This window comes from Mustelus asterias, chromosome 20 (genome assembly GCF_964213995.1).
Source record: "Mustelus asterias chromosome 20, sMusAst1.hap1.1, whole genome shotgun sequence".
NCBI classification, from domain to species: Eukaryota; Metazoa; Chordata; class Chondrichthyes; order Carcharhiniformes; family Triakidae; genus Mustelus; species Mustelus asterias.
The window spans coordinates 171,423-199,063 of NC_135820.1; the positions used below are offsets into that span (position 1 = coordinate 171,423).

Consider the following 27,641-nt stretch of genomic DNA (forward strand, 5'->3'; position numbering starts at 1 on the left):
TAAAGAACCTACCTCGGACATCCCTCCTATATCTCCCACCATGAACCTTATAGTTATGCCCCCTAGCAACAGCTACATCCACCCAAGGAAATAGTCTCTGAACGTCCACTCTATCTATCCCCCTCATTATCTTATAAACCTCTATTAAGTCGCCTCTCATCCTCCTCCGCTCTAAAGAGAAAAGCCCTAGCTCCCTCAACCTTTCCTCATAAGACCTACCCTCCAAACCAGGTAGCATCCTGGTAAATCTCCTTTGCACTCTTTCCAATGCTTCCACATCCTTCTCATAGTGAGGTGACCAGAACTGAACACAATATTCCAAATGTGGTCTCACCAAGGTCCTGTACAGTTGCAGCATAACCCCACGGCTCTTAAACTCAAACCTCCTGTTAATAAACGCTAACAAACTATAGGCCTTCTTCACGGCTCTATCCACTTGAGTGGCAACCTTCAGAGATCTGTGGATATGAACCCCAAGATCTCTCTGTTCCTCCACATTACTCAGAACCCTGCAGTTGCCCTGTAATCCACATTCAAATTAGTCCTACCAAAATGAATCACCTCGCACTTATCAGGGTTAAACTCCATCTGCCATTTTTTGGCCCAGCTCTGCATCCTATCAATGTCTCTCTGCAGCCTCCAACAGCCATCCACCTCATCCACTACTCCACCAATCTTGGTGTCATCAGCAAATTTACTGACTCACCCTTCAGCCCCCTCCTCCAAGCCGTTGATAAAAATCACAAAGAGCAGAGGACCCAGCACTGATCCCTGTGGTACACTGCTGGTAACTGGTCTCCAGTCTGAAAATTTTCCATCCAACACCACCCTCTGTCTTCTATGGGATAGCCAGTTACTTATCCAATCAGCCAAATTTCCTTCTATCCCATACCTCCTTACTTTCTTCTTGAGCCGACCATGGGGAACCTTATCAAATGCCTTACTAAAATCCATGTATACGACATCAACTGCTCTACCTTCATCTACACACTTAGTTACCTCCTCAAAGAATTCAATCAAATTTGTGAGCCAAGACTTACCCTTCACGAATCCGTGTTGACTATCCCGGATTAAGCTACATCTTTCCAAATGGTCATAAACCCTATCCCTCAGGACCATTAACTTACCGACCACCGAAGTAAGACTAACTGGCCTATAATTTCCAGGTTCATTCCTATTTCCTTTCTTGAACAGAGGAACAACATTCACCACTCTCCAGTCCTCTGGCCGAGTGAGACAGTGGACAGTGAGGACCCAAAGATCAAAGCCAAAGGCTCTGCAATCTCATCCCTTGCCTCCCAAAGAATCCTAGGATATATCCCATCTGGCCCAGGGGACTTATCGACCCTCAGGTTTTTCAAAATTGCTAATACATCTTCCCTCAGAACATCTACCTCCTCCAGCCTATCAGCCTGTATCTCACACTCATCCTCAAAAACATGGCCCCTCTCCTTGGTGAACACTGAAGAAAAGTATTCATTCATCAGCTCTCCTATCTCTTCTGACTCCATGAACAAGTTCCCACTACTGTCCTTGACCAGCCCTAACCTCACCCTGGTCATTCTTTTATTTCTCACATAAGAGTCAAAAGCCTTGAGGTTTTCCTTGATCCGACCGCCAAGGACTTCTCATGCCCCCTCCTAGCTCTCCTAAGCCCTTCTTTTAGCTCATTCCTTGCTACATTGTACCCCTCAAGCGACCCAACTGAACCTTGTTTTCTCATCCTTACACACGCTTCCTTTTTCCTCTTGACAAGACATTCAACCTCTTTTGTGAACCATGGTTCCCTCACATTTCCTCTCTGCTTGACAGGGACATACCTATCAAGGACACGCAGTATTTGTTCCTTGAACAAACTCCACTTTTCATTTGTACCTTTCCCTGACAGTTTCTGTTCCCATCTTATGCTCCCTAATTCCTGCCTAATCGCATCATAATTACCCCTCCCCCAATTATAAACCTTGCCCTGCCATATGGCCCTATCCCTCTCCATTGCAATAATGAAAGACACCGAATTGTGGTCACTATCTCCAAAGTGCTCTCCCACAAACAAATCTAACACTTGGCCCGGTTCATTACCCAGTACCAAGTCCAATGTGGCCCCACCTCTTGTTGGCCTATCCACATATTGTGTCAGGAAACCCTCCTGCACACACTGTACAAAAACTGCCCCATCCGAACTATTTGACCTATAAAGGTTCCAATCAATATTTGGAAAGTTAAAGTCACCCATCACAACTACCCTGTGACTTCCACACCTATCCATAATCTGCTTTGCAATTTCTTCCTCCACATCTCTATTACTATTTGGGGGCCTATAGAAAACTCCTAACAACGTGACTGCTCCTTTCCTATTTCTAACTTCAGCCCATATTACCTCAGTAAGCAGATCCCCCTCGAGCTGCCTTTCTGCAGCCGTTAAACTATCCTTGACTAACAATGCTACTCCTCCACCTCTTTTACCACCTTCCCTACTTTTACTGAAACATCTATACCCCGGAACGTCCAACAACCATTCCTGTCCCTGTTCTCATCATGTCTCCGTAATGGCCACAACATCGTAGTCCCAAGTACCAATCCACGCTCCAAGTTCACCTACCTTATTACGGATGCTCCTTGTATTGAAGTAGACACACTTCAACCCACCTTCCTGCCTGCCGGTACACTCCTGCGACCTTGATACCCTCCTCAGTACCTCACTACACTCAACACTGACTTCTGGACTGCAACTCCTTTTCCCACTCCCCTGACAAATTAGTTTAAACCCCCCCGAAGAGCCGTAGCAAATTTCCCTCCCAGGATATTGGTGCCCCTCTGGTTCAGGTGCAAACCGTCCTGTTTGTACAGGTTCCACCTTCCCCAGAATGTGCTCCAATTATCCATGTAACTGAAACCCTCACTCCTACACCATCCCTGCAGCCACGTGTTTATCTGCACTCTCTCCCTGTTCCTCAACTCGCTATCACGTGGCACCGGCAACAAACCAGAGATGACAATATGGTTTGTCTTGGCTCTCAGCTTCCACCCTCGCTCCCTAAATTCCTGTTTTAAATCCCCATCCCTTCTCTTACCTATGTCGTTGGTACCGATGTGTACCACGACTTGTGACTGTTCCCCCTCCCCCTTAAGGATCCTGAAAACACGGTCCGAGGCGTCACGGACCCTGGCACCCGGGAGGCAACATACCACCCGTGAGTCTCGCTGCCACAGAACCTCCTATCTGTCCCTCTAAATATCGAGTCCCCAATAACTATTGCTCTCCTGCTCTCCCCCCGTCCCTTCTGAGTATAGTTTTTAACAGCTCGATATCTCTATTGTTCCAATGTAACCAATATCCCCATAGTCATAGACTCTTCCTCTATTAATTAGCAAATTAACAATAATTAACAATCCAGGATGCCGGTTATAGACAGAATGAAACCGATAATACAAGAAACTGTGAAAACAGATCGTGCACAAGAATCATGACAAAAATACATTTCTTAAAGGCACAGTATTGTCACAAGAGACACAGTCAGAATTCCATCAGAGAGAGGAAGACCATTGACCACTGCAGCCAGTTAAGCAGCGAAGTAACTACCCACAATATCTTGAAAGCGAAATTAAGCCTCTCTCTCCCCTCAATGGTTGTACCTGGAAGGCAACCTGTGAAATCCATCTCTGGGCAGATCAACTTGAGGAACATTCACAACCACTAAAAAATCTCTGCATTTTAGAAATTTTCATTTGAGGTAAAACTTGACTATGAAACATTAAGCTTGCACTGAAATAGAGACTGATTTAAATTCCATTTTCACTGATTAGTTTCTTTGTGTATGAGGATGAGTCGTGTGAGTGAGATGTCAACCTTTTTGTTAACTTCTGGAGCAAATGCACGAGAAAGAAACAAATCTTCATTTTTAAATACATGAGCTTGCTGCTGCCTTGTTTAAATTGATGCAAGTCCTCCATGGGTAAGAAACCACACATATCCATACACAAATCTATTTGATCATGGGCAGTGAGAGGGACCACTTCAAACTGTCCTTGACATGGGCGGCACAGTGGCACAGTGGTTAGCACTGCTGCTTCAGTGTCAGACCCGGATTTAATTCCAGCCTTGGGTGACTGTCTGTGTGGAGTTTGCATGTTCTCCCCGTGTCTGCGTGGGTTTCCTCCGGGTGCTCTGGTTTCCTCCCACAGTCCAAGGATGTGCAGGTTAGGTGGATTGGCCATGCTAAATTGCCCCTTAGTATCACAGGATGTATAGGTTAGGGGATTAGCAGGGTAAATATGTGGGGTTATGGGAATAGGGCCTGCATAAAATGTTCTTTTGGAGTTGGGACAGACTCAATGAGCTGGATGGCCTCCTTCTGTCGGAGTCCGATGACTGAATATCTTATATTGATGACTCCTAGCTCTGGTCAGCTCTACAAGTGGAACTATCTTCTCTATACATGCCACATTGACTTGTTTTATATAAGGTCAACCTTCAGCTTCTCATTTCTAGAAAAAAGAAGCCCAGCTTGGTCTTGCCTGATCACGGTAATCTCAGTTCTGATTTCATCCTTGTAACAGTGCTTTCTCTTGTGGGGCTGTGATTTCTATTTGAACTGATGCTTCATGTTATATTTATCTAAAAGGATCCATTCTCTGTGTGTTAGATTTCACAGATAAACCCACGATATTCCCTGCTGAAATTATTGCAGGAAAGCGTGTGAACATAAGCTGCACCTTCAACACAACGTGCAATGGAACAGCACCTGTCTTAACCTGGGACACTCCCACTGACGTACCTGGGTCAGTCTCAAACACTGTAACTCAGCATGGTGTCACTCTGACCTATACTTCTGTTCTGACCCTGATCCCATCACTCAAACACCACGGACACAATCTCACCTGTAGAGTGAGATCTCCATCTGTTTCATTGGAGCGGACCCTCATACTGACTGTGCAATGTAAGTACAGATATAATTCATTCTGCATGAGGTGTAATGGTCTAGGTTATGCACAGCAAGATCCCATCAACAACAACGTGGTGAGAAGCAGATCATCTGTTGTTGACTGGTAACAACTGACCCGAGAGAACTCTGTATTGCATATTATCAGGGGATTAATTGCCTGAAAAAGAGGGAAATTGGTTTACCATCCTCTGTGACCATGTAATGTTCCATCACCTCTGACCCTCTGACAGTGCGGCACTCCCTCAGTACTGACCCTCTGACAGTGCGGCAATCCCTCAGTACTGACCCTCTGACAGTGCGGCAATCCCTCAGTACTGACTCACTGACAGTGCGGCCCTCCCTCAGTACTGACCCTCTGACAGTGCGGCACTCCCTCAGCACTGACTCTCTAACAGTGCGGCACTCCCTCAGTACTGACCCTCTGACAGTGCGGCACTCCCTCAGTACTGACCCTCTGACAGTGAGGCACTCCCTCAGTACTGACCCTCTGACAGTGCGGCACTCCCTCAGCACTGACCCTCTGACAGTGCGGCACTCCCTCAATACTGACCCTCTGACAGTGCGGCACTCCCTCAGTACTGACCCTCTGACAGTGCGGCACTCCCTCAGTACTGACCCTCTGACAGTGCGGCACTCCCTCAGTACTGACCCTCTGACAGTGCGGCACTCCCTCAGTACTGACCCTCTGACAGTGCGGCACTCCCCCAATACTGAACTGAAGTGTCTGTTTAGATTACATGCTTTTTGTGAAAGTAACCTAGATTGATATCACACCTATCACATTCTCAGGGTCTCTCAGTGTGCTTCACAATGCAAGTTAACTGATATTTATTTGTTTTTAGATGCACCACAGAATCTCTCAATGACTTTTCCTGATACAATTAACCCTTTATCGATCAATTTAATTGAGGGGAGTTCTACAGTGATAATCTGCTCTGTCGAGAGCTTCCCAGCTTCTAACCTGATGTGGAGACATCTTAATGTCCCAATTAACAGCACAAGATCCAACAATGAGCTGTGGTTGGTGATTCCTCACGTTACATCCTGGCACACTGGAGACTATCAGTGTGTGGCAGAGAATGAACATGGAGCAGTGGAGGGGTCCATCACCATCACTGTGGAACGTGAGTGTACACAGACGTTGACATCCTGTTTTCATTAGCTTATGCAATTTGTACATTTTTGGCAGAATCTGAAATGATTGCATTTGGAAGGTGGGGGTGAACCTTTGATGCAGTCTGTATTGTGGAGGTTGGCGCACAGGGCTGCTCTGTCCTGGATGGTGTCGAGCTTCTTGATTGTTGTTGGGGCTGCACTCATCCAGTCGTGGCGAGTACTCCAACACACCCCTGACTGGTGCCTTGTAAGAATGTGGACAGTCTCTGGTGATTCAACAGGTGAGTTACTCGCTGCAGAATTTCCAGCCTCTGATCTGCTCTTTTAGCCACAGTATTTATGAGACTGATCCAGTTCAGTTTCTAGTCAATGGTAACAGGATGTTGACTGTGGGGGTTTATATGGTGACAACATCTTTGAATGTCAAGAGGTGAAGGTTAGATTCTCTCATACGAACATCTGGATTCGGAGCAGAAGTAGGTCACTCCCGCCATTGAACCTGCTCCTCTATTCAATAAGATTGTGGCTGATCTTACTCTAACCTCCCGCCTATCCCCGATAGACTTCAATCGTCTTGCTTATCAAGAATCTATCTATTTCCACTTTTAAAATATTCAAAGACTTTGCTTTAACTGCTTTTTGAGGAAGCGAGTTCTGGAGACTCACCACCCTCTGAGAGAAAAATGTTCTCATCTCTCTCTTAAATGGGTGACCCCTCACAATAAACAACAACATTCTAATAGCTGTCCTATTTACTTGCTGGACCTGTACACCAGCCTTTTGATTCATGCACTAGGACACCCAGATCCCTCTGCACTTCAGAGCTCTGCAATCTCTCACCATTTTAATAATAAGCTTCTTTTATTTTTGCTACCAAAATGGACAAATTCACATCTTCCTGCTTTGTACTGAATTTGCCAGGTCTTTGCCCACTCACTTAATCTATCTATATCCCTTTGTTGCCTCAAAGTGTCCTCATCACAACTTACTTTCCTACCTTTTTTGGGTCATCAGCATGTTTAGCAACCGTACCATTGGTCCCTTCATCCAAGTCTTTGATATAAATTATATGAAGGTGAGACTCTTGCACTGATCACTGTTGTACACTATTCATCACATCCTGCCAACCAGAAAAAGGTTCATTTATGCCTACTCTCTGTTTCCTGTACACTAGTAAGAAGTCTCACAACACTAGGTTAAAGTCCAACAGGTTTATTTGGTAGCAAATACCATAAGCTTTTGGAGCACTGCTCCTTCGTCAGATGGAGTGGAAATGTGCTCTCAAACAGTGCACAGACACAGAAATCAAGTTACAGAATATTAATTAGAATGCAAATCTCTACAGCCAGCCAGGTCTTAAAGGTACAGACAATGCGGGTGGAGGGAGCATTCAACACAGGTTAAAGAGATGTGTATTGTCTCCAGACAGAACAGCTAGTGAGATTCTGCAAGACCAGGTGTGAGGTTTGAGAGCACAGTTCCACTCCATCTGACGAAGGAGCAGTGCTCCGAAAGCTTATGGTATTTGCTACCAAATAAATCTGTTGGACTTTAACCTAGTGTTGTGAGACTTCTTACTGTGTTTACCCCAGTCCAATGCCGGCATCTCCACATCCTGTACACTAGCCAATCTTCCATCCATGTCAATGAGTCACCCACCAACACCAGCATTTCACTTCCTTAATAACCTTAGATGTGGCACCTTATCAAATGCCTTCTGAAATCCAAGTACGACACATCCACCAATTCCCATTGAGCTACATCACGTGTGACTCCTTCAAAGAACTCCAATAAATTAGATCAACGTGATTTCCATTGCACAAAACCTGCTTGTCTTGACTTTTTCTAAGTGCCCTTTTTTGAGTTCCTCCCTTCCTTCCAATTCCTGATTTACAACTATTTCTGGAATGTTCCTTGTATCCTTTATAGTGAAGACTGATGCAAAATACCTGTTCAATTCATCTGCCATCTCCCTGTTTTTCATTATTAGTTCCCCAGACTCACTTTCTATAGGACCAACACTCACTTTGTTAGTTTACTTCTTATTTAAATATCCATGAAAACTCTTCCTATCCATCTTTATATTTCTAGCCATCTTTCTCTCATACTCTTATTTTCCTCCCTTATTGTTTTTGTTGTTCTTTGCATTTTGTTCAATAATCTAACCTGCCATCCATCTTTGTGCAATTATATGCCTTTTCTTCAAGTTTAATTATGTCTTTAACTTTTTTTAGTGAATCACGAATGATGGATCCTCCCCTTGGAATCTTTCTTTTTCACGGGAATGTCCCTATTCTCTGTATTCTGAAATATCCTTTTCAATGTCTGCCTCTGCATCTCTATTGACTTCTCTTCACCTCATTAGCCAGTTAACTTTAGCCAGCTCTGCATTCATGCCCTCGTAATCCCCCTTATTTCAATTTGAAACATTAGCCTTGGACCCACTCTTCTCTCCCTCAAACTGAATGTCAAATTCAATCATATTATGATCATTACTACCTTCACTATAAACTTATCAATTAATCCTATCTTATTTCACAATACCAGGTCTGGCATAGTCTACACTCCGGTTGGCTCCAGAAGATGCTGTTCTAAGAAACTATCCTGTAACCTTTCTATGAACTCTTCATCTACCTTTACCCATCTGTTTTTCCATTCTATATATAGATGAAAATATCCCATGATTAACGCTGTAGCTTTCTGAGAAGCTCCAATTATGTCTTCCTTTCACACTGTGCTCTATCTTGTGGTTACTGTTAAGAGGCCTGTACACAACTCCCACAAGTAACTTCTTGCCCTTATCATTTCTCATCCCAATCCAAACCATTTCTGCATCCTGGTTTCCTGAACATAGGTCATCTCTCTCTAAAATGCTAATGTTATAATCAACTAACAGAGCCACATTTCCCCCGTTTTTTTACTTGCTGTCTTCCTAAAGAGTGTACCCTTCAATATTCAGGTCATCCTGTACCCATGTCTCTTTTATGGCTTTCAGATTGTACATATTTATTTCTATTTGTGCTCTCTGTTCATTTGTTTTATTCCAAATGCTACATATCCATTCAGATACAGAGCCTTTTATGATTTTTCTAACGTCTAGCCTTATCTGTGAATTTACTCTTAGATTTGTGCTCTCCGTCCCTTCCTGTCATGGTCCGTTTATTATTTCCCATGTTAGTAACATTCTCTCCTGCTTTGTGTGTACTGTTTGATTTACCACATCTTCTCAAATTTGATCACTTGTGACCACTGCTTCGTTCAAACCCCGATTTACATTTCTAATTATGTGGCTCACTAGAACACCAGTCCCTGCATGGTTCAGATTCGACCCATTGGGTCTGCTCCACCAGTCAATGAGATCATGACTGATATGATGTGATAATCCACAACTCCACTTTCCCCACTAATCCCTATAACCCTCAATTCCCTTACTGATTAAAAATCTGTCGATCTAAGCCTTGAACATACCTAATGACTCTGTCTTGATAACTCTCTGTGGTAAAGAATTCCATAGCTTTACTACTCCCTGAGAAAAGAAATCCCTCCCCATCTCTGTCTTAACCCATTACTCTGAGATGATGCCCCTCTGGTCCTAGACTCTCCCACAAGGGGAAACAGCCTCTCAGCATTGGCCCTGTCAAACCGCTTGAGAATCCAATATGTCTGAAAAGGTCGCCTTTCATTCTTATGAACTCCAGTGAGTACAGGCCCAATCTACCCAACCTCTCCTCATTAGAAAATCCCTCCATACCTGGGATCAACATAGTGAACCTTTTCTGGACTGCCTCCAATGCCAGTATATCTTTCCTTAGATAAAGGGACTAAAACTGTTCACAGTATTCCAGGTGCGGTCTAACTCGTGCCATGTATAGTTTTAGCAAGACTTCCTTATTTTTATACTCCATTCCCTTCGAAATAAAGGCCAACAATCCATTTGCCTTCTGCATTCCTACTGAACTTGCATGCTAGCTTTTAGTGATTTATATACGAGGACCCCCAAATCCCTCTGAGCCAATCCTCTATCCATGCTACCCCCGACACCCTGGGCTCTACCATATTACGTAGCCTTTTGTGCGGTATCTTATCGAACTTTATGTAATTTGCCCTACATGGACCATGACCACCAGATCCTCTCCAGCCCTGAGCAAATGTCCTGAACCCTGGCACCGGACAGGCAACATAGCCACCTGGACTCTCTCTCTTTGCTGCACAGAACAGTATCAATCTCCCTCACTATACTGTCCCCGACTACCACAACATTCCTTTTTGCTCCCCCCAACCTGAATGACTTCCTGTACCATGGTGCCCTGGTCTGTCACCTTTACCCACCCTGCAGCCCCCACGCTGATCCAAACAAACTGAAAGAACCTCAAACCTGTTGGTGATCGCAGAGGCTGATGCTCTGGGGCCCCTCACCTCCCTCAGATGCAATCACCTCCTGTCCATGACCACTTTCCAAATCAGAAGTGCCTATCCTAAAGGGTATGGCCAGCTTCTGGAACAAAGAAGCCCTGAGATGAACATGTGAAATAGCAGCAGGGGGGTAGGTAGGCCTTTCAGCCTCACAAGCCTGCTCCACATTCATTAAAATCATGACTGACCTGTTTGTGTTTTGAATTCCACATTCCCCATCTTTGATTCCCTTGTATTACAAGAATCCTTCTGAGGCAGAGAATTCTCAAGTCGGGCAATCCTCAGAGAAAGGCATTCCCCCGATTTCTGCTCTAAAAGGGGGAGCGTTAATTTTAAAACAGTGCCCACGAGTTCTGGGCTCAGCCACAAGAGGAAACATCCTTTCCACGTCCATCTTGTCAAGTATTTTACATACTTCAATCAAGTCACACCTCACTCTTCTAAACTGCAGTAGAAACAAGCCCAGCCTGTTCAACCGACTCACATAAAACAACTTGCTCATTCCAGGTATCAATCTAGCAAACTGCCTCTGATCTGCCTCCAATGCATTAATAACCTTCGTTAAGTAAACAGATTAGAATCCCACAGTATTCGAGATGCGATGTGTCGCAGTGTCTGCAGCTCAGCCTCCAGCTAATTGACTCAAGGCCAAAGCTGCTCATGCCCCAGAGACGACTGGAGACGTGACCGTACTGGCATCCAGGAGCTCCCACATGCGGCAGCCATGACACATCCCTTGTCGTGCCATCGCTCTGTGTTTTAATTAACTACGTAATTATTTTATTCAATTATTTATTTTGTTTTATATACTTTGCCACAAATTCCAGCACTAGTTTAAACATTAGGAATAGAATAGATCTTCACCACTCAACATACAGGGGCGATTCTCCCAACCTGCTGCGCTTTGTTTTAGCACAGCAGCCCGGGAACAATGTACGTCGGCCGATTCACGGGATTCCTGTGAGTGTTCGCACCGTGCTTGCATCTCCCAGGCCCGGATTTCCAGTGGCGTCTGAAATCAGCTGGGAGGTGGGGCTAGTATTTAAATAGTATTTTACATACTATTTAAATGCTATTAGCAGGCCTGGGACTGAATTCTCCGGGCCCGCTAGCCTCTCCCACCCCGCCAAAGTGTTTCAGGGGTGGGAGAGGCTAGCAGGGGCAATCAGGGCCACCCAGGGGGTGGGCGGTGGGGGTGGGGGGATGGTGCCCACCAGGCATGGGGCAGTGCCAAGGGGGCTTTGCTTAGGGGGATTGGTGGAGGTGGGGGATCCCGCTGCCACACTGCATTGGGATCTGGATGGAGCTGGAGAGAGGCCAGCGATCGCAGCGGGCTGGGGGATGGGGTCTGCCTGTGGGGGGGGGGGGGGGGGGGGGGGGGGGTGGGGGCGGTGGGGGGGATCATCACTGCTTGGGGCGGGGGGGGGGGTGGTTCTGGAGATTGGGGTGGTCTGGATGGTGGGGGGGGGTTGATGGTTGGCCTGTGAATGGACGGAGGGGGCTGCGATCAGGCCGTGGAGAGTTGGGCGGTCAGAATAGCAGGGGATAATGCGTATGTGCAAAGGATCACTGGTTTCAGCCTCTCCAGTGTGAATAGGTCCCACCCCCTGAAATCTAATGAGATTCACACTGGTGGCCTCTGCAGTTCACAACATGTGGGGGATTCTAGTCTGATCTCCCACTGAAAAAACCAGCGTGAATTACTCCAGTTTTCCCACAAATTCGACACTTAGAATTTTTCTGGGAGAATCGCTCCCATACTTTCGAGATACACACCAGTCCTGTTTGCATGTATTTAGCAATTGCTAAGTCCCCAAGCCAAGCAGTTTCCTCCGGTCCTGTTGTGGTGAGTGCGGATAGACCTTCGCTGAGTCTGTGGATTGGACACCCTTCTATAATATAGAAACATAGAAAACTACAGTACAAAACAGGCCCTTCGGCCCCACAAGTTGTGCCGAACATATCCCTACCTTTTAGACTTACCTATAACCCTCCATCCTATTAAGTCCCATGTACTCATCCAGGAGTCTCTTAAAAGACCCTATTGAGTTTGCCTCCACCACCACTGACGGCAGCCGATTCCACTCGCCCACCACCCTCTGTGTGAAAAACTTCCCCCGAACATATCCCCTGTACCTACACCCCAGCACCTTAAACCTGTGTCCTCTCGTAGCAGCCATTTCCACCCTGGGAAAAAGCCTCTGAGAGTCCACCCGATCTATGCCTCTCAACATGTTATACACCTCTATTAGGTCTCCTCTCATCCTACGTCTGTCCAAGGAGAAAAGACCGAGCTCCCTCAGCCTATCCTCATAAGGCATGCCACTCAATCCAGGCAACATCCTTGTAAATCGCCTCTGCACCCTTTCAATCTTTTCCACATCCTTCCTGTAATGAGGTGACCAGAATTGAGCACAGTACTCTAAGTGGGGTCTGACGAGGGTCTTATATAGCTGCATCATTATCCCCGGACTCCTAAACTCAATCCCTCGATTGATAAAGGCCAGCACACCATACGCCTTCTTAACCACCTCCTCCACCTGCAGGGCCGATTTTAGAGTCCTATGGACCCGGACCCCAAGGTCCTTCTGATCCTCTACCGTACTAAGAGTCTTTCCCTTTATATTGTACTCCTTCATCCCATTTGACCTGCCAAAATGGACCACTACGCATTTATCTGGGTTGAAGTCCATCTGCCACTTCTCCGCCCAGTCTTGCATCCTATCTATGTCCCTCTGTAACTTCTGACATCCCTCCAGACTATCCACAACCCCACCAACCTTTGTGTCGTCGGCAAACTTACCAACCCATCCCTCCACTTCCTCATCCAGGTCATTTATGAAAATGACAAACAGCAAGGGTCCCAGAAGGGTCCCTGGGGCACACCACTGGTGACCGACCTCCAATTAGAAAGTTAGAAAAAGACCCATCTATACACACTCTCTGCCTCCTTTGGGCAAGCCAGTTCTGGATCCACAGGGCAGCAGATCCTTGGATCCCATGCCCACTCACTTTTATGGTGCATTGCTTTCTCTCTCCCACAGGCACATAGGGAAAAGGCACTTTTTACCCCTGTAGTGGAGCAAGAAGCAATTCTAGAGGGTGAAAAAGTTAGTCAAAACAAAGGACTGTCCCCCACCAGCCCCCGCAACTTCCACAACCCACCAAACTCCCAGTATTCCACTCAGGTCGCACTCCAGTGCTGGGTTGTACTGAAATATCTGAATTTATATGTTTTGAATGTAAAGGCACGAGTTGAGCCCAGGTACAGAAAAAACAGCTCATGTAGTTTCCTTCCTTAACTATCTGCAGCTGCTCCACAGTGCACACCTTCTCTCTGCCTGCTGGGTCACCTAGATGTGATTTAGAATTTAAATGGCACTTGCAGTTAAATATTAAATACAAACAATATTAGATAATTAGAAAGAGAATTAATAAATCCACTCAACTCACCAAACTCACAGCACTCTAGTGCGAGGTCACAAAGACATGTCTGAAATTATATGTTCTGAAAATAAAGGCACTAGCTTGTTGGAGATGGTCATTAGTTGGCAATCATGTGGCATGAATGTTATTTGCCACCGATCAGTCCAAGCCTGAATGTTATAGAAGTAGAAGTTTATTTATTAGTCACAAGTAGGCTTACATTCACACTGTAATGAAGTTACTGTGAAAATCCCCCAGTCACCACATTCTGGCACCTGTTCAGGTACACTGAGGGAGAATTTAACATGGCCAATCCACCTAACCTGCACATCTTTGGACTGTGGGAGGAAACCCACACAGACATGGGGAAAATGTGCAAACTCCACACAGACAGTGACCCAAGCCGGCAATCGAACTTGGGTCCCTGGCGCTGTGAGGCAGCAGTGCTAACCACTGCGCCACCATGCCGTCTCACTTATCCACTTCTTACTGCATGCAGGCATGGACTGTTTCATTGTCTCAGGAGCCAACGATGGTGCTGAACATGGTGCAAATTCAGACATCATCCCAACATCTGACCTTATGTTGCGGGGGAGGTCAGTGATGTAGATGGTCAGGCCTTGGACACCACCCTGAGGGATTCCTGCAGTGACGTCCTGGAGTGGAGATGGTTGACCTCCAACCACCACATCCATCTTCCTTTGCGTCAGGTATGACAGGGCTCCTTGACGCCACACTCAAATGCTGCCTTGACACCAAAGGCAGCCACTCTCACCTCACCATTGGAATTCTGTTATTTTGTACATGATTGGGCCAAGGCCATCAGGAGTGAAGATAAGTGGTCTTGGCCAGAATCCAAGGAGCAGGTTATTTCACAGTAAGTGCCGCTTGATAGCACTGTTGATGACACCTTCCCCCGCTTTGCTCATGATTGAGAGTAGACTGATGGCGCAGTAATTGGCTGGGTTGGTTTTGCAGTAAGTTCTGGAGCACAAGCTTCAATACCATTGCCAGGGTGTTATCAGAGCCCATAGCCCAGGCAGCAGCCAGTGCCTTTAACCATTTCTTGCTAACACATGGAGTGAATCAAATTGGCTGAAGACTGACATCTGCGATGCTGGAGACCACTGGGATAAATCATCCACTCGACATTCCTGGCTGAAGAAGGTGCAAATGCTTCAGCCTGAACAAAGAAGAGTACAGCACAGTACCGGGCCCTTTGGCCTACCAAGTCTGTGCCGACATAGATGCCTCTCTAATCTAATATTTTCTTGCCTCAAGGTGGTCCATATCCCTCTATTCTCTGCCTATTCATGCATCTATCCAGATGGCTCTTGAACGTTATTATAGAATCTTTGCACTGCACTCCCTCATCATTGAGAATGGGGATATTTGTGGAGCTTCTTCCTCTAGTTAGTTCTTTAATTATCCACCGCCATTCACGACTGGATGTGGCAGGACTGCAGAGTTTGGATCTGATCCGTTGGTTATGGGATCACTTAACGCTGCCTATAACATGCTGCTTCCACTATTTAGCATGGATGTGTCAGCTCAGCTATTTGGCACCTTAGTTATATATGATTCCTACTTACAGAAACCAGCGTATACAAATATAGGATATAAATATTGTTGAGGTAAATGCAACTTGTCTCGACCTTACACGTATAGACAGATATCACTTTACAAGCTCAGAATGACTACATGTACATCTGAGAACCATTCTAAAACTGTACTGGAATCACTCATTGGCTATTTTTACAGATCAAAATTTCAACCAATGGATAACAGGATTGCTTGGAGCTGGAATCACTTTGTGCGTTGGACTGATTGGATTCATCATCTACAAGTGTGTGAGAAAGTAAGCGTGAAGGTTTAATTTGTTGGTTTGCACCAATCTTCTCTCTCTGTTGTGTGATGACACTGTGTTATTGATATATTCTATGTTTCTGTGGAATGTTTTAAAGTTCAGTTTTTCTTCCGACAGTGAGTCATTGTGTCTGGGAAACATACAGTTCAGATGCTGGAAAAGCAGGATAATTACTCATCTTGGCCATGTGTTACAGCTAATAGGCTGGTGTTTGTAACTATATTTAAAGTGGGTTTAAGTCTATGGGAAGACTGATGCTGACTTGGAACTGAAATAGTGATAAGTTAGAACTTATAGAAAAACTGTTGGAGTCTAGTCTGGCTTCATAATATACCTTGGTGTTCTGGTCCAGGAACCTAACAGTAGAAATAACTTGCATTCTGATAGCACCTTTCACATTATAGCCATTGAGGTACTTTTCCAGTGTTGCAATGTAGGAAACGCAGCAGTTAACTTGTGTACAGCAAATTCCCACAAATAACAAAGTGACCATGACCTAGATAATATTTTGTAACCAATGTTAGTTTTGGAATACACTTTGGCCTCAGGGTGCTGGGGAGTGCTTCTCCTCACTCTTCTCCTATTAGTGATTGTGGAATCTTTAACAAGAACATTTGGATTAATATCTCGGTTATATATCTCATCCAACAATGCAGCCCTCAATCAGTATCTGGGACTTCTATTGTTGTGAAAGGGGCTATATAAATGCAACCCTTTCTATCCTCAGTGGTTCAGTTGATGCAAGCCCTTTCCATTTTCTCAGTCTCACTCACTCTCTCTCCTTTCTTCACCACTGCTCTCCTTCTCATTCTCTCTCTCGTTCTCTCACACATTGTCCAGATTCTCACATTTTTAAACAGTGCTGAGCAAGATCTGCTCCTTCCAAAGATCCACCTTCATATCTGGAGTGAGCAGTGAAAGAAAACTCTGTCAACGACTGCCCAGCTTTACACTGGAATCACGTCACAGCATCAGCACACAAAGAGTTAACATTATGCTCACGGTGCAAGACATTTCAATAAAAGGCTTTTCACTCATTCCCCACTTCTTCATTTCAACTCACAGTGACACATCAACCCTTTCTAATTAAACACACAGAGGGAGCTGCACAGGAAGAGGACATTCAGCCCAAGCAGAGCAGGTCAGTTACTCCCCAGGCGAGCAGTCGGACAGGTCCCGGGTAAGTAACGGAACGATTGGAATTCGCTTCCACGACCAACATTGTCCTTTGTTGAAGTTGTGACTTTATAAAGACAGATTCCAATGACTGATGCCTTTGAAAGATTTCCACTGATTATTGAGATCTGGCTTTGAGGCTCCAGTCTGTCGTACAGAACATCTTTCTCGTACAAGGTTGCACCATGAGGTTTGTTACCCTTGGGTACAGAAGGGATAGTCTAATTGAAGGATTTGAGATGATTAAAGGATTTTATAGGGTTGATAGAGAATACCCATTTCCTCTGGGTTGCGGGGGGGGGGGGGGGGGGGGGGCGGGGCTGGGGGGTGGTGGTTTGGAGGGGTTGGTGCTGGGGGGATTCCAGAATCTAGGGGGCAAGTTATGAAAATTTGAGCCAAGCCGTTCAGGAGTGATATCAGGAAGCACTGGCTGCACAAAGGGGAGTGGAAATCTGGAACTTACTCCACCAATAATCGCTGCCAAGACGAAGGACAGATCATGTTGACTGTTACTCTGTCCATATTTATTTCTATTACAGAAAAGAGGCGATGGGAAACAGGAAACTAAACTGAACAGTCGTATCGATGAATGTCGGGGTCCTTTTTATGAAAACTGTGAGGTGACAGGGGCTCTGAGAAATCAGAAGGTAAGTTAAATGCTTCAGGATACACATAGAATCCCGACAGGGCAGAAGGATACCATCCAGCCCATCGATTCACACCGGCTCTCTGACAGGGCATCTCACCCGGGTTCACCCCTCGCCCCCTCCTCTTCCCGTAACCCCACACATTTACCGTGTTCAATCCACCTAACCCGCACATCTTTGGACACTAAGGGGCAATTTACCATGGCCAATCCACCTAACCTGCGCATCTTTGGACACTAAGGGGCAATTTAGCATGGCCAATCCACCTCACCTGCGCATCTTTGGACACTAAGGGGCAATTTAGCATGGCCAATCCACCTAACCTGCGCATCTTTGGACACTAAGGGGCAATTTAGCATGGCCAATCTGCCTAACCTGCGCATCTTTGGAAACTAAGGGCAATTTAGCACGGTCAATCCACCTAACCTACACATCTTTAGACACCCAGAGGAAAACTACGCAGACACGGGGAGAACATGCAGACTCCACACTGTGACCTGAGGCCAGAATTGAACCTGGGTCCAAGACGCTGTGAGACAGCAGTGCTAACCACTGTACCACAATACTCAGCCCCTCACGTTGCCGGTTATTCATGTGGTTGCTCCAGTTGTGCCTCTGTGATGATTGGCACACCAAAACTGAGCACACCTCAAACCCAACACCAATTGGGTCGAGGGAGACTTAGCAATGCAAAGAGAAAGGTCAAGGTCGTAATGTTGTTAAAGGCAGGCAGAGTGGGACTGTTAGGGAAGGAGAGTTTAATAAGAAAAACATACATTTGTGAATAAGGTCATTCCTGGAAATAGAATTTATAAATGAAATTAGGGCTTCTTTATCTGAATGTATGAAGCATGCATAATAAGATGAATTAGTGGCATTAATAGAGGTCAATGAGTTTGATCGAATTGTCATTACAGAGACAGACAGGGGAATTTTGCCTGTACTGTATTTGGTGGAGTACGGCAGCAAAGGGGAAAAGCGATGTTGGCGCTGTCCGCACTTTCTCCAACATATTATTGGGAGCATAGAAAAAGAAATGGCAAGCGAAGGGTCCCAATAAGTCATGCTCGTGAAGCAACCTGAACTGAGACTGCCCGCCAGCAACTTAGTGCTTTATAGATCGTGGCCCCAGTGCACAAAAGATCATATGGAACCCTCCCCCACTCAACAGCCCTTCCCCAGCACTGTCCATGCACTGCCTCTGGCACTGTCCATGCACTGCCTCTGGCACTGTCCATGCACTGCCTCTGGCACTGTCCATGCACTGCCTCTGGCACTGTCTGGGCACTGCCCCCTGGCTCTATCTGGGCACTGCCCCTAGCACTGTCTGGGCACTGCCCCCTGACACTGTCTGGGCTCTGTCTGGACAGTGTCTGGGCATTGAACCCCTGGCACTGTCTGGGCACTAACCCCTGGCACTGAACCCTGTCACTGTCTGGTCATGATCCTCTTCCCCATGAGCAATCCCTCACCGGAGCTCCTCTGGGGAGGGTCTGCTTCAGGTGCGCACTGTGTGAGGTCAGTCACAGTTCATGCCATTCTACCTTCATGCTGACGTGAATGAATGTTATTATGGGGGCAGGAGTGGTGTGTGCAGAGAGGCTGGTGATGATAATGTAGCACAGTGATGTCCCAGATGTTGAACGTTGAGATTTCCCGTTACGTCACTGACGAAAAGGTGAGTGAAAAGTCCCCCCTCTCTGGTCACAAACATGATCATGGTTGTGAAATAAATATTCCAGGGTGCGGAATATTTCAGAAAGACAGACAAAAGGGAAAAGGAGGTGGAATAGTCCTGACAATAAAGGATGACATGAGGATATTAGTGAGAAAGGATTCTGGAGTCGAGTCAGTATGAATGTCAGAAATTGAGAATAGCGAGAGTCAAAACACGAGTGGGAGTAGTTTGCAAGTCCTCCAACAGTAGTTATTCCGTTGCCCGAGCATGAAACAAGAAATTATTGGAGCCTGCAATGAAGGACATTTAGGAATTTTGGGGGCTGTTCATCTTCACATCAAGCAAGACAACCAAATTGACAAGAATGTTCTAGAACAGGCTTGTTTCACCTTTTCACTCAGGGAGCCACTTTGCATTTTGTTCTCACTCCAGGGCGGATGAGTACATTTCAGAGTGAAAAGGTTTGGCAGACTATTAAACTGAATCTCAAACCAATGTTGTGGCATTGAGAAAAGAAACAATTGTTGAGCAAAAAGAAAGCAACATCACAGCAATAAATCGTGAATTTAACAACAGAGTCACGAGCAAAAGTGACCAGATTGTGAGAGGATTGGTCGTGTGCATGTCCATCTCATCCCCAATCTCAGGGTGCTCACTCACCCTGAGTGTGAGTGCGTGTGTGAGTGAGTGTGTGAGTGATTGTGTGTGTCTACGTGTGTGCGTGCGTGTGAGAGTGAGTGAGGGTGAGTGTCTATGTATGTGTGTGTGTATGTGCGTGTGTGTGTGCCTGTGTGTGTGCCTGTGTGTGTGTATGTGTGTTTGTGTGTGTGTGTGTGTATCTGTGCGAGCACGCAAGTGTGTGTGTGCGCGCGTACGTGTGTAAATGTGAGTGTGTGTGTGTCTTTGTGTGAGTATGTGTGTGTGTGTGTTGAGAGTATGAGTGTGTGTGTGCTGGTGAGAGTGAGGAACCTGAGAGATTGGGAGTAAGGCAGACACTCACTCCCACACGTTCCTGCACGCTCACTCACTCTTCCTCACACTCATTCACTCACTCACTCAATCTCACACACACGCTCAGTCTCACACACACGCTCAGTCTCACACACACGCTCAGTCCCACACACACGCTCAGTCCCACACACACGCTCAGTCTCACACACACGCTCAGTCTCACACACACGCTCAGGTCCCACACACGCTCATTCTCACACACGCTCAGTCTCACACACACGCTCAGTCTCACACACACGCTCAGTCTCACACACACGCTCAGTCCCACACACACGCTCATTCTCACACACACGCTCATTCTCACACACACGCTCAGTCCCACACACACGCTCATTCTCACACACACGCTCATTCTCACACACACGCTCAGTCTCACACACACGCTCAGTCTCACACACACGCTCAGTCTCACACACACGCTCAGTCCAACACACACGCTCAGTCCCACACACACGCTCAGTCTCACACACACTCACATTCTCACACACACGCTGAGTCCCACACACACGCTGAGTCCCACACACACGCTCAGTCCCACACACACGCTCAGTCCAACACACGCGCTCAGTCCCACACACACACTCAGTCTCACACACACGCTCAGTCTCACACACACACTCAGTCTCACACACACGCTCAGTCTCACACACACTCAATCTCACACACACGCTCAGTCCCACACACACACTCAGTCTCACACACACGCTCAGTCCAACACACACGCTCAGTCCCACACACACACTCAGTCTCACACACACGCTCAGTCTCACACACACTCAATCTCACACACACGCTCAGTCCCACACACACGCTCATTCTCACACACACACTCAGTCTCACACACACGCTCACTCTCACACACACGCTCAGTCTCACACACAAGCTCAGTCTCACACACACGCTCATTCTCACACACATGCTCATTCTCACACACACGCTCAGTCCCACACACACGCTCAGTCTCACACACACGCTCAGTCCCACACATAAGCTCAGTCTCACACACACGCTCATTCTCACACACATGCTCAGTCCCACACACACGCTCAGTCTCACACACACGCTCATTCTCACACACACGCTCAATTTCACACACACGCTCAGTCTCACACACACGCTCAGTCTCACACACACGCTCAGTCCCACACACACGCTCAGTCTCACACACACGCTCAGTCCCACACACACGCTCAGTCCCACACACACGCTCAGTCCCACACACGCTCAGTCTCACACACACGCTCAGTCTCACACACGCTCAGTCCCACACACACGCTCAGTCCCACACACACGCTCAGTCTCACACACACGCTCAGTCCCACACACACGCACAGTCTCACACACACGCTCAGTCTCACACACACGCTCAGTCTCACACACACGCACAGTCTCACACACACGCTCAGTCTCACACACACGCTCAGTCTCACACACACGCACAGTCTCACACACACGCTCAGTCTCACACACACGCTCAGTCTCACACACACGCTCAATCTCACACACACACTCAGTCTCACACACGCTCAATCTCACACACACGCTCATTCTCACACACGCTCAGTCTCACACACACGCTCAATCTCACACACACGCACAGTCTCACACACACGCTCAGTCTCACACACACGCTCAGTCTCACACACGCTCAGTCTCACACACACGCTCAATCTCACACACACGCTCAGTCTCACACACGCTGAGTCCCACACACACACTCAGTCACACACACACGCTCAGTCCCACACACACGCTCAATCTCACACACACTCAGTCTCACACACACGCTCAGTCTCACACACACGCTCAATCTCACACACACGCTCAATCTCACACACACGCTCAGTCTCACACACACGCTCAATCTCACACACACGCTCATTCTCACACACACGCTCAGTCTCACACACGCTGAGTCCCACACACACACTCAGTCACACACACACGCTCAGTCCCACACACACGCTCAATCTCACACACACTCAGTCTCACACACACGCTCAGTCTCACACACACGCTCAATCTCACACACATGCTCAGTCCCACACACACGCTCAGTCTCAGACACACGCTCAGTCCCACACATGCCCAGTCCCACACACACGCTCAGTCTCACACACACGCTCAGTCTCACACACACGCTCAGTCTCACACACACGCTCAGTCTCACACTCACGCTCAGTCTCACATACTCACCCTCTCACATTCACCCACTTTTTTTCTCACTCCCACACATTCTCAGTGCCTGCAGATATGCACACTCTCACTTCGACACATTCACACACACACACACACACACACACACACACACACACACACACACACAATCATTCTCTTACACCTGCACGCAGGGTCCTTCTCGATTGCAGACTTGCACGCCAGCAAAAACTCACACACCTCACCAAAATCACTCTCCCTCACTCCCATATCCTCACCAAGACACTGCCTCCTCTCTGAACTCCAGGCTGAAACTTCATCGCTTCCAGGCCTGACACAACCTCATCTTCCCCGAACCCGGCACAACCTCATCTTCCCCGAACCCGACACAACCTCATCCTCCCCGAACCCGACACAACTTCATCCTCCCCGAACCCGACACAAACTCATCCTCCCCGAACCCGACACAACCTCATCCTCCCCGAACCCGACACAACCTCATCCTCCTCGAACCCGACACAACCTCATCCTCCCCGAACCCGACACAAACTCTTCCTCCCCGAACCCGACACAACCTCATCCTCCCCGAACCCGACACAACCTCATCCTCCCCGAACCCGACACAACCTCATCCTCCCCGAACCCGACACAAACTCATCCTCCCCGAACCCGACACAACCTCATCCTCCCCGAACCCGACACAACTTCATCCTCCCCGAACCCGACACAAACTCATCCTCCCCGAACCCGACACAACCTCATCCTCCCCGAACCCGACACAACCTCATCCTCCTCGAACCCGACACAACCTCATCCTCCCCGAACCCGACACAAACTCTTCCTCCCCGAACCCGACACAACTTCATCCTCCCCGAACCCGACACAACCTCATCCTCCCCGAACCCGACACAACCTCATCCTCCCCAAACCCGACACAACCTCATCTTCCCCGAACCCGACACAACCTCATCCTCCCCGAACCCGACACAACCTCATCCTCCCCGAACCCGACACAACTTCATCCCCCTGAACCTGACACAACCTCATCCTCCCCGAACCCGACACAACTTCATCCCCCTGAACCTGACACAACCTCATCCTCCCCGAACCCGACACAACCTCATCCTCCCCGAACCCGACACAACCTCATCCTCCCCGAACCCGACACAACCTCATCCTCCCCGAACCCGACACAACCTCATCCTCCCTGGGACCGACACAACCTCATCCTCCCCGAACCCGACACAACCTCATCCTCCCCGAACCCGACACAACCTCATCCTCCCCGAACCCGACACAACCTCATCCTCCCCGAACCCGACACAACCTCATCCTCCCCGAACCCGACACAACCTCATCCTCCCCGAACCCGACACAACCTCATCCTCCCCGAACCCGACACAACCTCATCCTCCCCGAACCCGACACAACCTCATCCTCCCCGAACCCGACACAACCTCATCCTCCCCGAACCTGACACAACCTCATCCTCCCCGAACCCGACACAACCTCATACTCCCCGAACCCGACACAACCTCATCCTCCCCGAACCCGACACAACCTCATCCTCCCTGGGACCGACACAACCTCATCCTCCCCGAACCCGACACAACCTCATCCTCCCCGAACCCGACACAACCTCATCCTCCCCGAACCCGACACAACTTCATCCTCCTCGGGCCCGACACAATTTTGCTCTCCCGGGCAACAGCCCTGCCACAGCATTGTGTCCCTTGCGCTTGGCAATCCTCAGCACACTCAGTGCACCTCCAATCGGAGACCATTTCTCTCCCTCATTTTCTGCTGATAGGGGCCCATCAGCAGCAAACTCAGGGAAGGAACAGCCTCTGTTCAATTGCAAAGTCTTGAATTTTACTTGCTTGAATTTTCAACCTACTAGTCTGTCTCACCAGCCCATGAGTAATGGTCCTGGGGGACACAGAGGGGCTTCCCTGATCAAATCATTTCACCATGTATTTCGTGCAAAATCATGAGCGGCCTAAGGCTGTCATTTTCAGCTCTGAAATGTGCCCAGTCTAGCTCAGATTACCCTGGAGGGGGAAGGTATCTCAAGCATTTGTGCAACAGGTGAAGCTCGCTTTTGCTAAGCTGCTGCAATGCTGTAGCAACACGAGTGGAATTCGTCTCTGACAAGTTGCCATCGAGCCAAACAGACATTCTGCCCATCACACAAATGAGCAAGTTGAGATATGAATTTCAGTGACGATGTGATGCCAGATATGTTGGCCGAACGGCCCAAAGACTGATGGATCGTATCAAGTAGTATGCCCATTCACCAGTTTGCAATGGACAAACCGCACCCAAGCAGCTTGCAAAACTCAAAAAACAGTGTTTGACGTCGGATGTGATTCCGCAATTGGACAGCATAATACTAAACACAGATCACTCTGAGCGTCATTCTGATCATTTCTGTTTCTCTTACAGAAGAAAGATGTGGAAATGAAACCCACCCATCGAGTCAATTCATATCAAGTGGATGATGTCTACGCAAACTGTGATACTGATAAGAATTCTATTTATGCAAATAAATAAACAGCAAGGATGAGATACAGTGTGGGGAGAGCACAGGAAGAATCATTCAAAACTTTCTACAAGTTTATCTTCCTACAAACCACAAGTCCTCATTCCCAAGAAATAGTTCATCTCCACATAATCAGATGGAATTTCCTCACATTAATGTTATCTCACAGAGTTGAAAGAAGATCTATGTGAGATGATTCTCTGTGTTTTAATTTGTACCTGCTCCTTCAGGGTTGTCCCTCACTGTTGGAAAACACCTTCCCGTAATGGTTCAGCAGGTGGTAACTGCCGTGCAAATCAAATCCCAAAGGAAAACCTGGGCAAGTTCATCACAACTGTTTCCTTTTTGCATTTTGACCACGAGGAGATACATGTGCTCAAGTCAGCAGCCACACCCTAAATTCCAGTAAAAAGATGGGGATTTTAAATATTAAATTAAAACATTTAGCAATAAAAGAAAACTTAAATGCACAAGATTACATTTACAAAGTTAAAATTAGTGTTAAAGAACATTTCCCCCCCAAAAAAACTTCCTACTTAGCCGACTCACAAATAAACACCCCTTTAGGCAACAATCCCTTGTAGATATTTAATCTGTTAGATATTCCAGTAATTTTGCCACAAGGCAAACTTATTGTTACTATAGGGAAGGTATCTCACAGGACTTCCAGCTTACCCCCACTCTGCTGTGAATATTTAAGAAACTTAAAAACAAAATCTTGCTTTCTGAATGAAAGTAGACAGTGCTCTGTGTTGGCGGAAGGATGCTTCCCTTTGTCACTTCACAGCACTTTTCACAGCAGAGAGCAGCATTGCAAGAAAGCTTATATGTCCTCCCCTTCGCTCTCCCACCCACAGCTTTCACATCTCTCCTTAGCTAGCTTTTCCTTCATTCATTTTTATTCCACTATCCTTATCCTTTCCCAGAAGAAAGGATAATCTTTTCTGTTCTCCTTCCTGCGCCCAATTTCAGATAAAACACAATTCAATAACCAATCACTTTTTTGTTGTAAATCTCTTTGAACGTCCCTTGAAATATAACAATCTGTGATGACACTGTGCTTTATAGAAATGTATTTTAATCATTTATCTCTGCAGGATGTTTCTAGCAGTCCCTGCCATTCTATTGGTGCTGTTACGTCTGCAGCTGTGTCCTCTATGGCTACTGAAGCAGTATAATTGACATTAATCTGAACTAATGCAGTGGTCTGTTCTTTTAGTATTCCCCTGGGATTGCAGATTAGAGCTTGATTGTGATGATTGACAGGTGAGGTGATATGACTGGGGACAGCTAGGCTTTCACAGACAATTCCAGCTTGGTTGTTTTCAGATGCTGGTTGGACTTGAGAGAGAGAGAGAGAGCAGTGTCTCTGTTTTCCCCTCTCTGGATTTGGAGATTCTGTTGTCTAAGTGCTGCTGTTTTGGAAGCTCTAGAGAGAGAGAGGGAGGTATCCTTTACTGTCTCTGAAGTCTGAAGACTGGGAGCTGTTAGAGATTAGATTTACTTCTCTGGTTTGCTGTCTTGAGGGTATATTCTACTCTGAAAATGTCTGTTTGGATTTCTGTCTATAGGTGTTAAAAGCTGGAAATCTGGAATCGTTTGAGCATATTTCTATTAGTGCTAACTAATTCTGAAGAAAGATGTATACCTATGGGGTATTGCTTTTATATTGGAAGAACAGAGATAGCTAGCTGTTATGCATTATACTGTGTCATGTTTAAGTCTTGTAATGTGTGAAATATATGCTAATTCTTTCTGTATATTCTCCAGGTGTTTTTAAATAAACTTTGTTTGATAAAAGCTTCCTCGTGGGTTACTTGAATCATACCTGGAGTTAAACATCTTATGCTCAACATTGCCAAAATCAAAGGGTCTAGGCTAACTTCACAAAACACCTTGGAGTTTCTGGCCTGGGCCTTAACAAACCAAACACAACAACCTTCTTTAACTCCAAATGCAAATTTCTACCCACGTCTTACTTCCTTGCAAAAAATTCAACTTGTCCATATTTACTTCAAGTATCGTTCACACCTAGAACCCTTTGGTATCCTTAGCCTTGCAGCCCACATACACACACACACCTGCAAGCCTGCTTCATATCATAACACAACAATCCCCAAAAATATCAAAAATAATACCCTTTCTTCACAGCACATGCCTCATGGAAAAATTAACCATCATATTTCCAACAAGGTGGGTAAATTTCCTCAATCTATTTCCAATCACTTACTATATTTATCGATAAAGACAAAACTATTACACTATCAGGTACACGCACCAATCATGAAAATATACACAAGTGTTTTGTGAACACAGAGTTTACTCCCGTCCATTCTGCATTTTTCGACTGTCCAAGCTCTTTTGAATTGTAAACTCCAGACAATGCATCTGCAATTTGTCTGTCCAGTCACATGGATAATTTGTGAACAGTTGCAGAAATGATCTCCACCAGACTGGCATTATGCTTTCAAAACTTTTCCACAAATTTGAAAGGATTGTCGTCAGTATATGTATGATTGCCTGTGAAGAATGGCTTGCAAAAGAAATTTTGAAAGGCTGCAAGGGTAATAACAGACTTGGAATCTCTTCCTCAATGGTTGAATGTTTCTTCTAATGTAAATTCAACTTACCTGAGAAATATCCTACTGGCTTCTCAATTCCTAAT

The 27,641-nt window shown here is 46.6% G+C and overlaps 1 protein-coding gene across 1 annotated transcript in view; it reads left to right on the forward strand.

The window, feature by feature from the left end:
- LOC144508366 (sialic acid-binding Ig-like lectin 13) overlaps nt 1–26,772 on the forward strand; it is a 94,967-nt gene extending 68,195 nt beyond the window's left edge. Inside the window, exons 4-9 of the mRNA XM_078236220.1 lie at nt 4,644–4,937; nt 5,786–6,067; nt 15,660–15,756; nt 16,864–16,906; nt 17,481–17,588; nt 24,880–26,772. Of these exons, the coding sequence (XP_078092346.1) occupies nt 4,644–4,937; nt 5,786–6,067; nt 15,660–15,756; nt 16,864–16,906; nt 17,481–17,588; nt 24,880–24,987 (932 nt within the window). The 3' untranslated portion in view covers nt 24,988–26,772. The remainder of the gene's footprint in view (nt 1–4,643; nt 4,938–5,785; nt 6,068–15,659; nt 15,757–16,863; nt 16,907–17,480; nt 17,589–24,879) is intronic.
- The last annotated feature ends 869 nt before the right edge of the window (nt 26,773–27,641 follow it).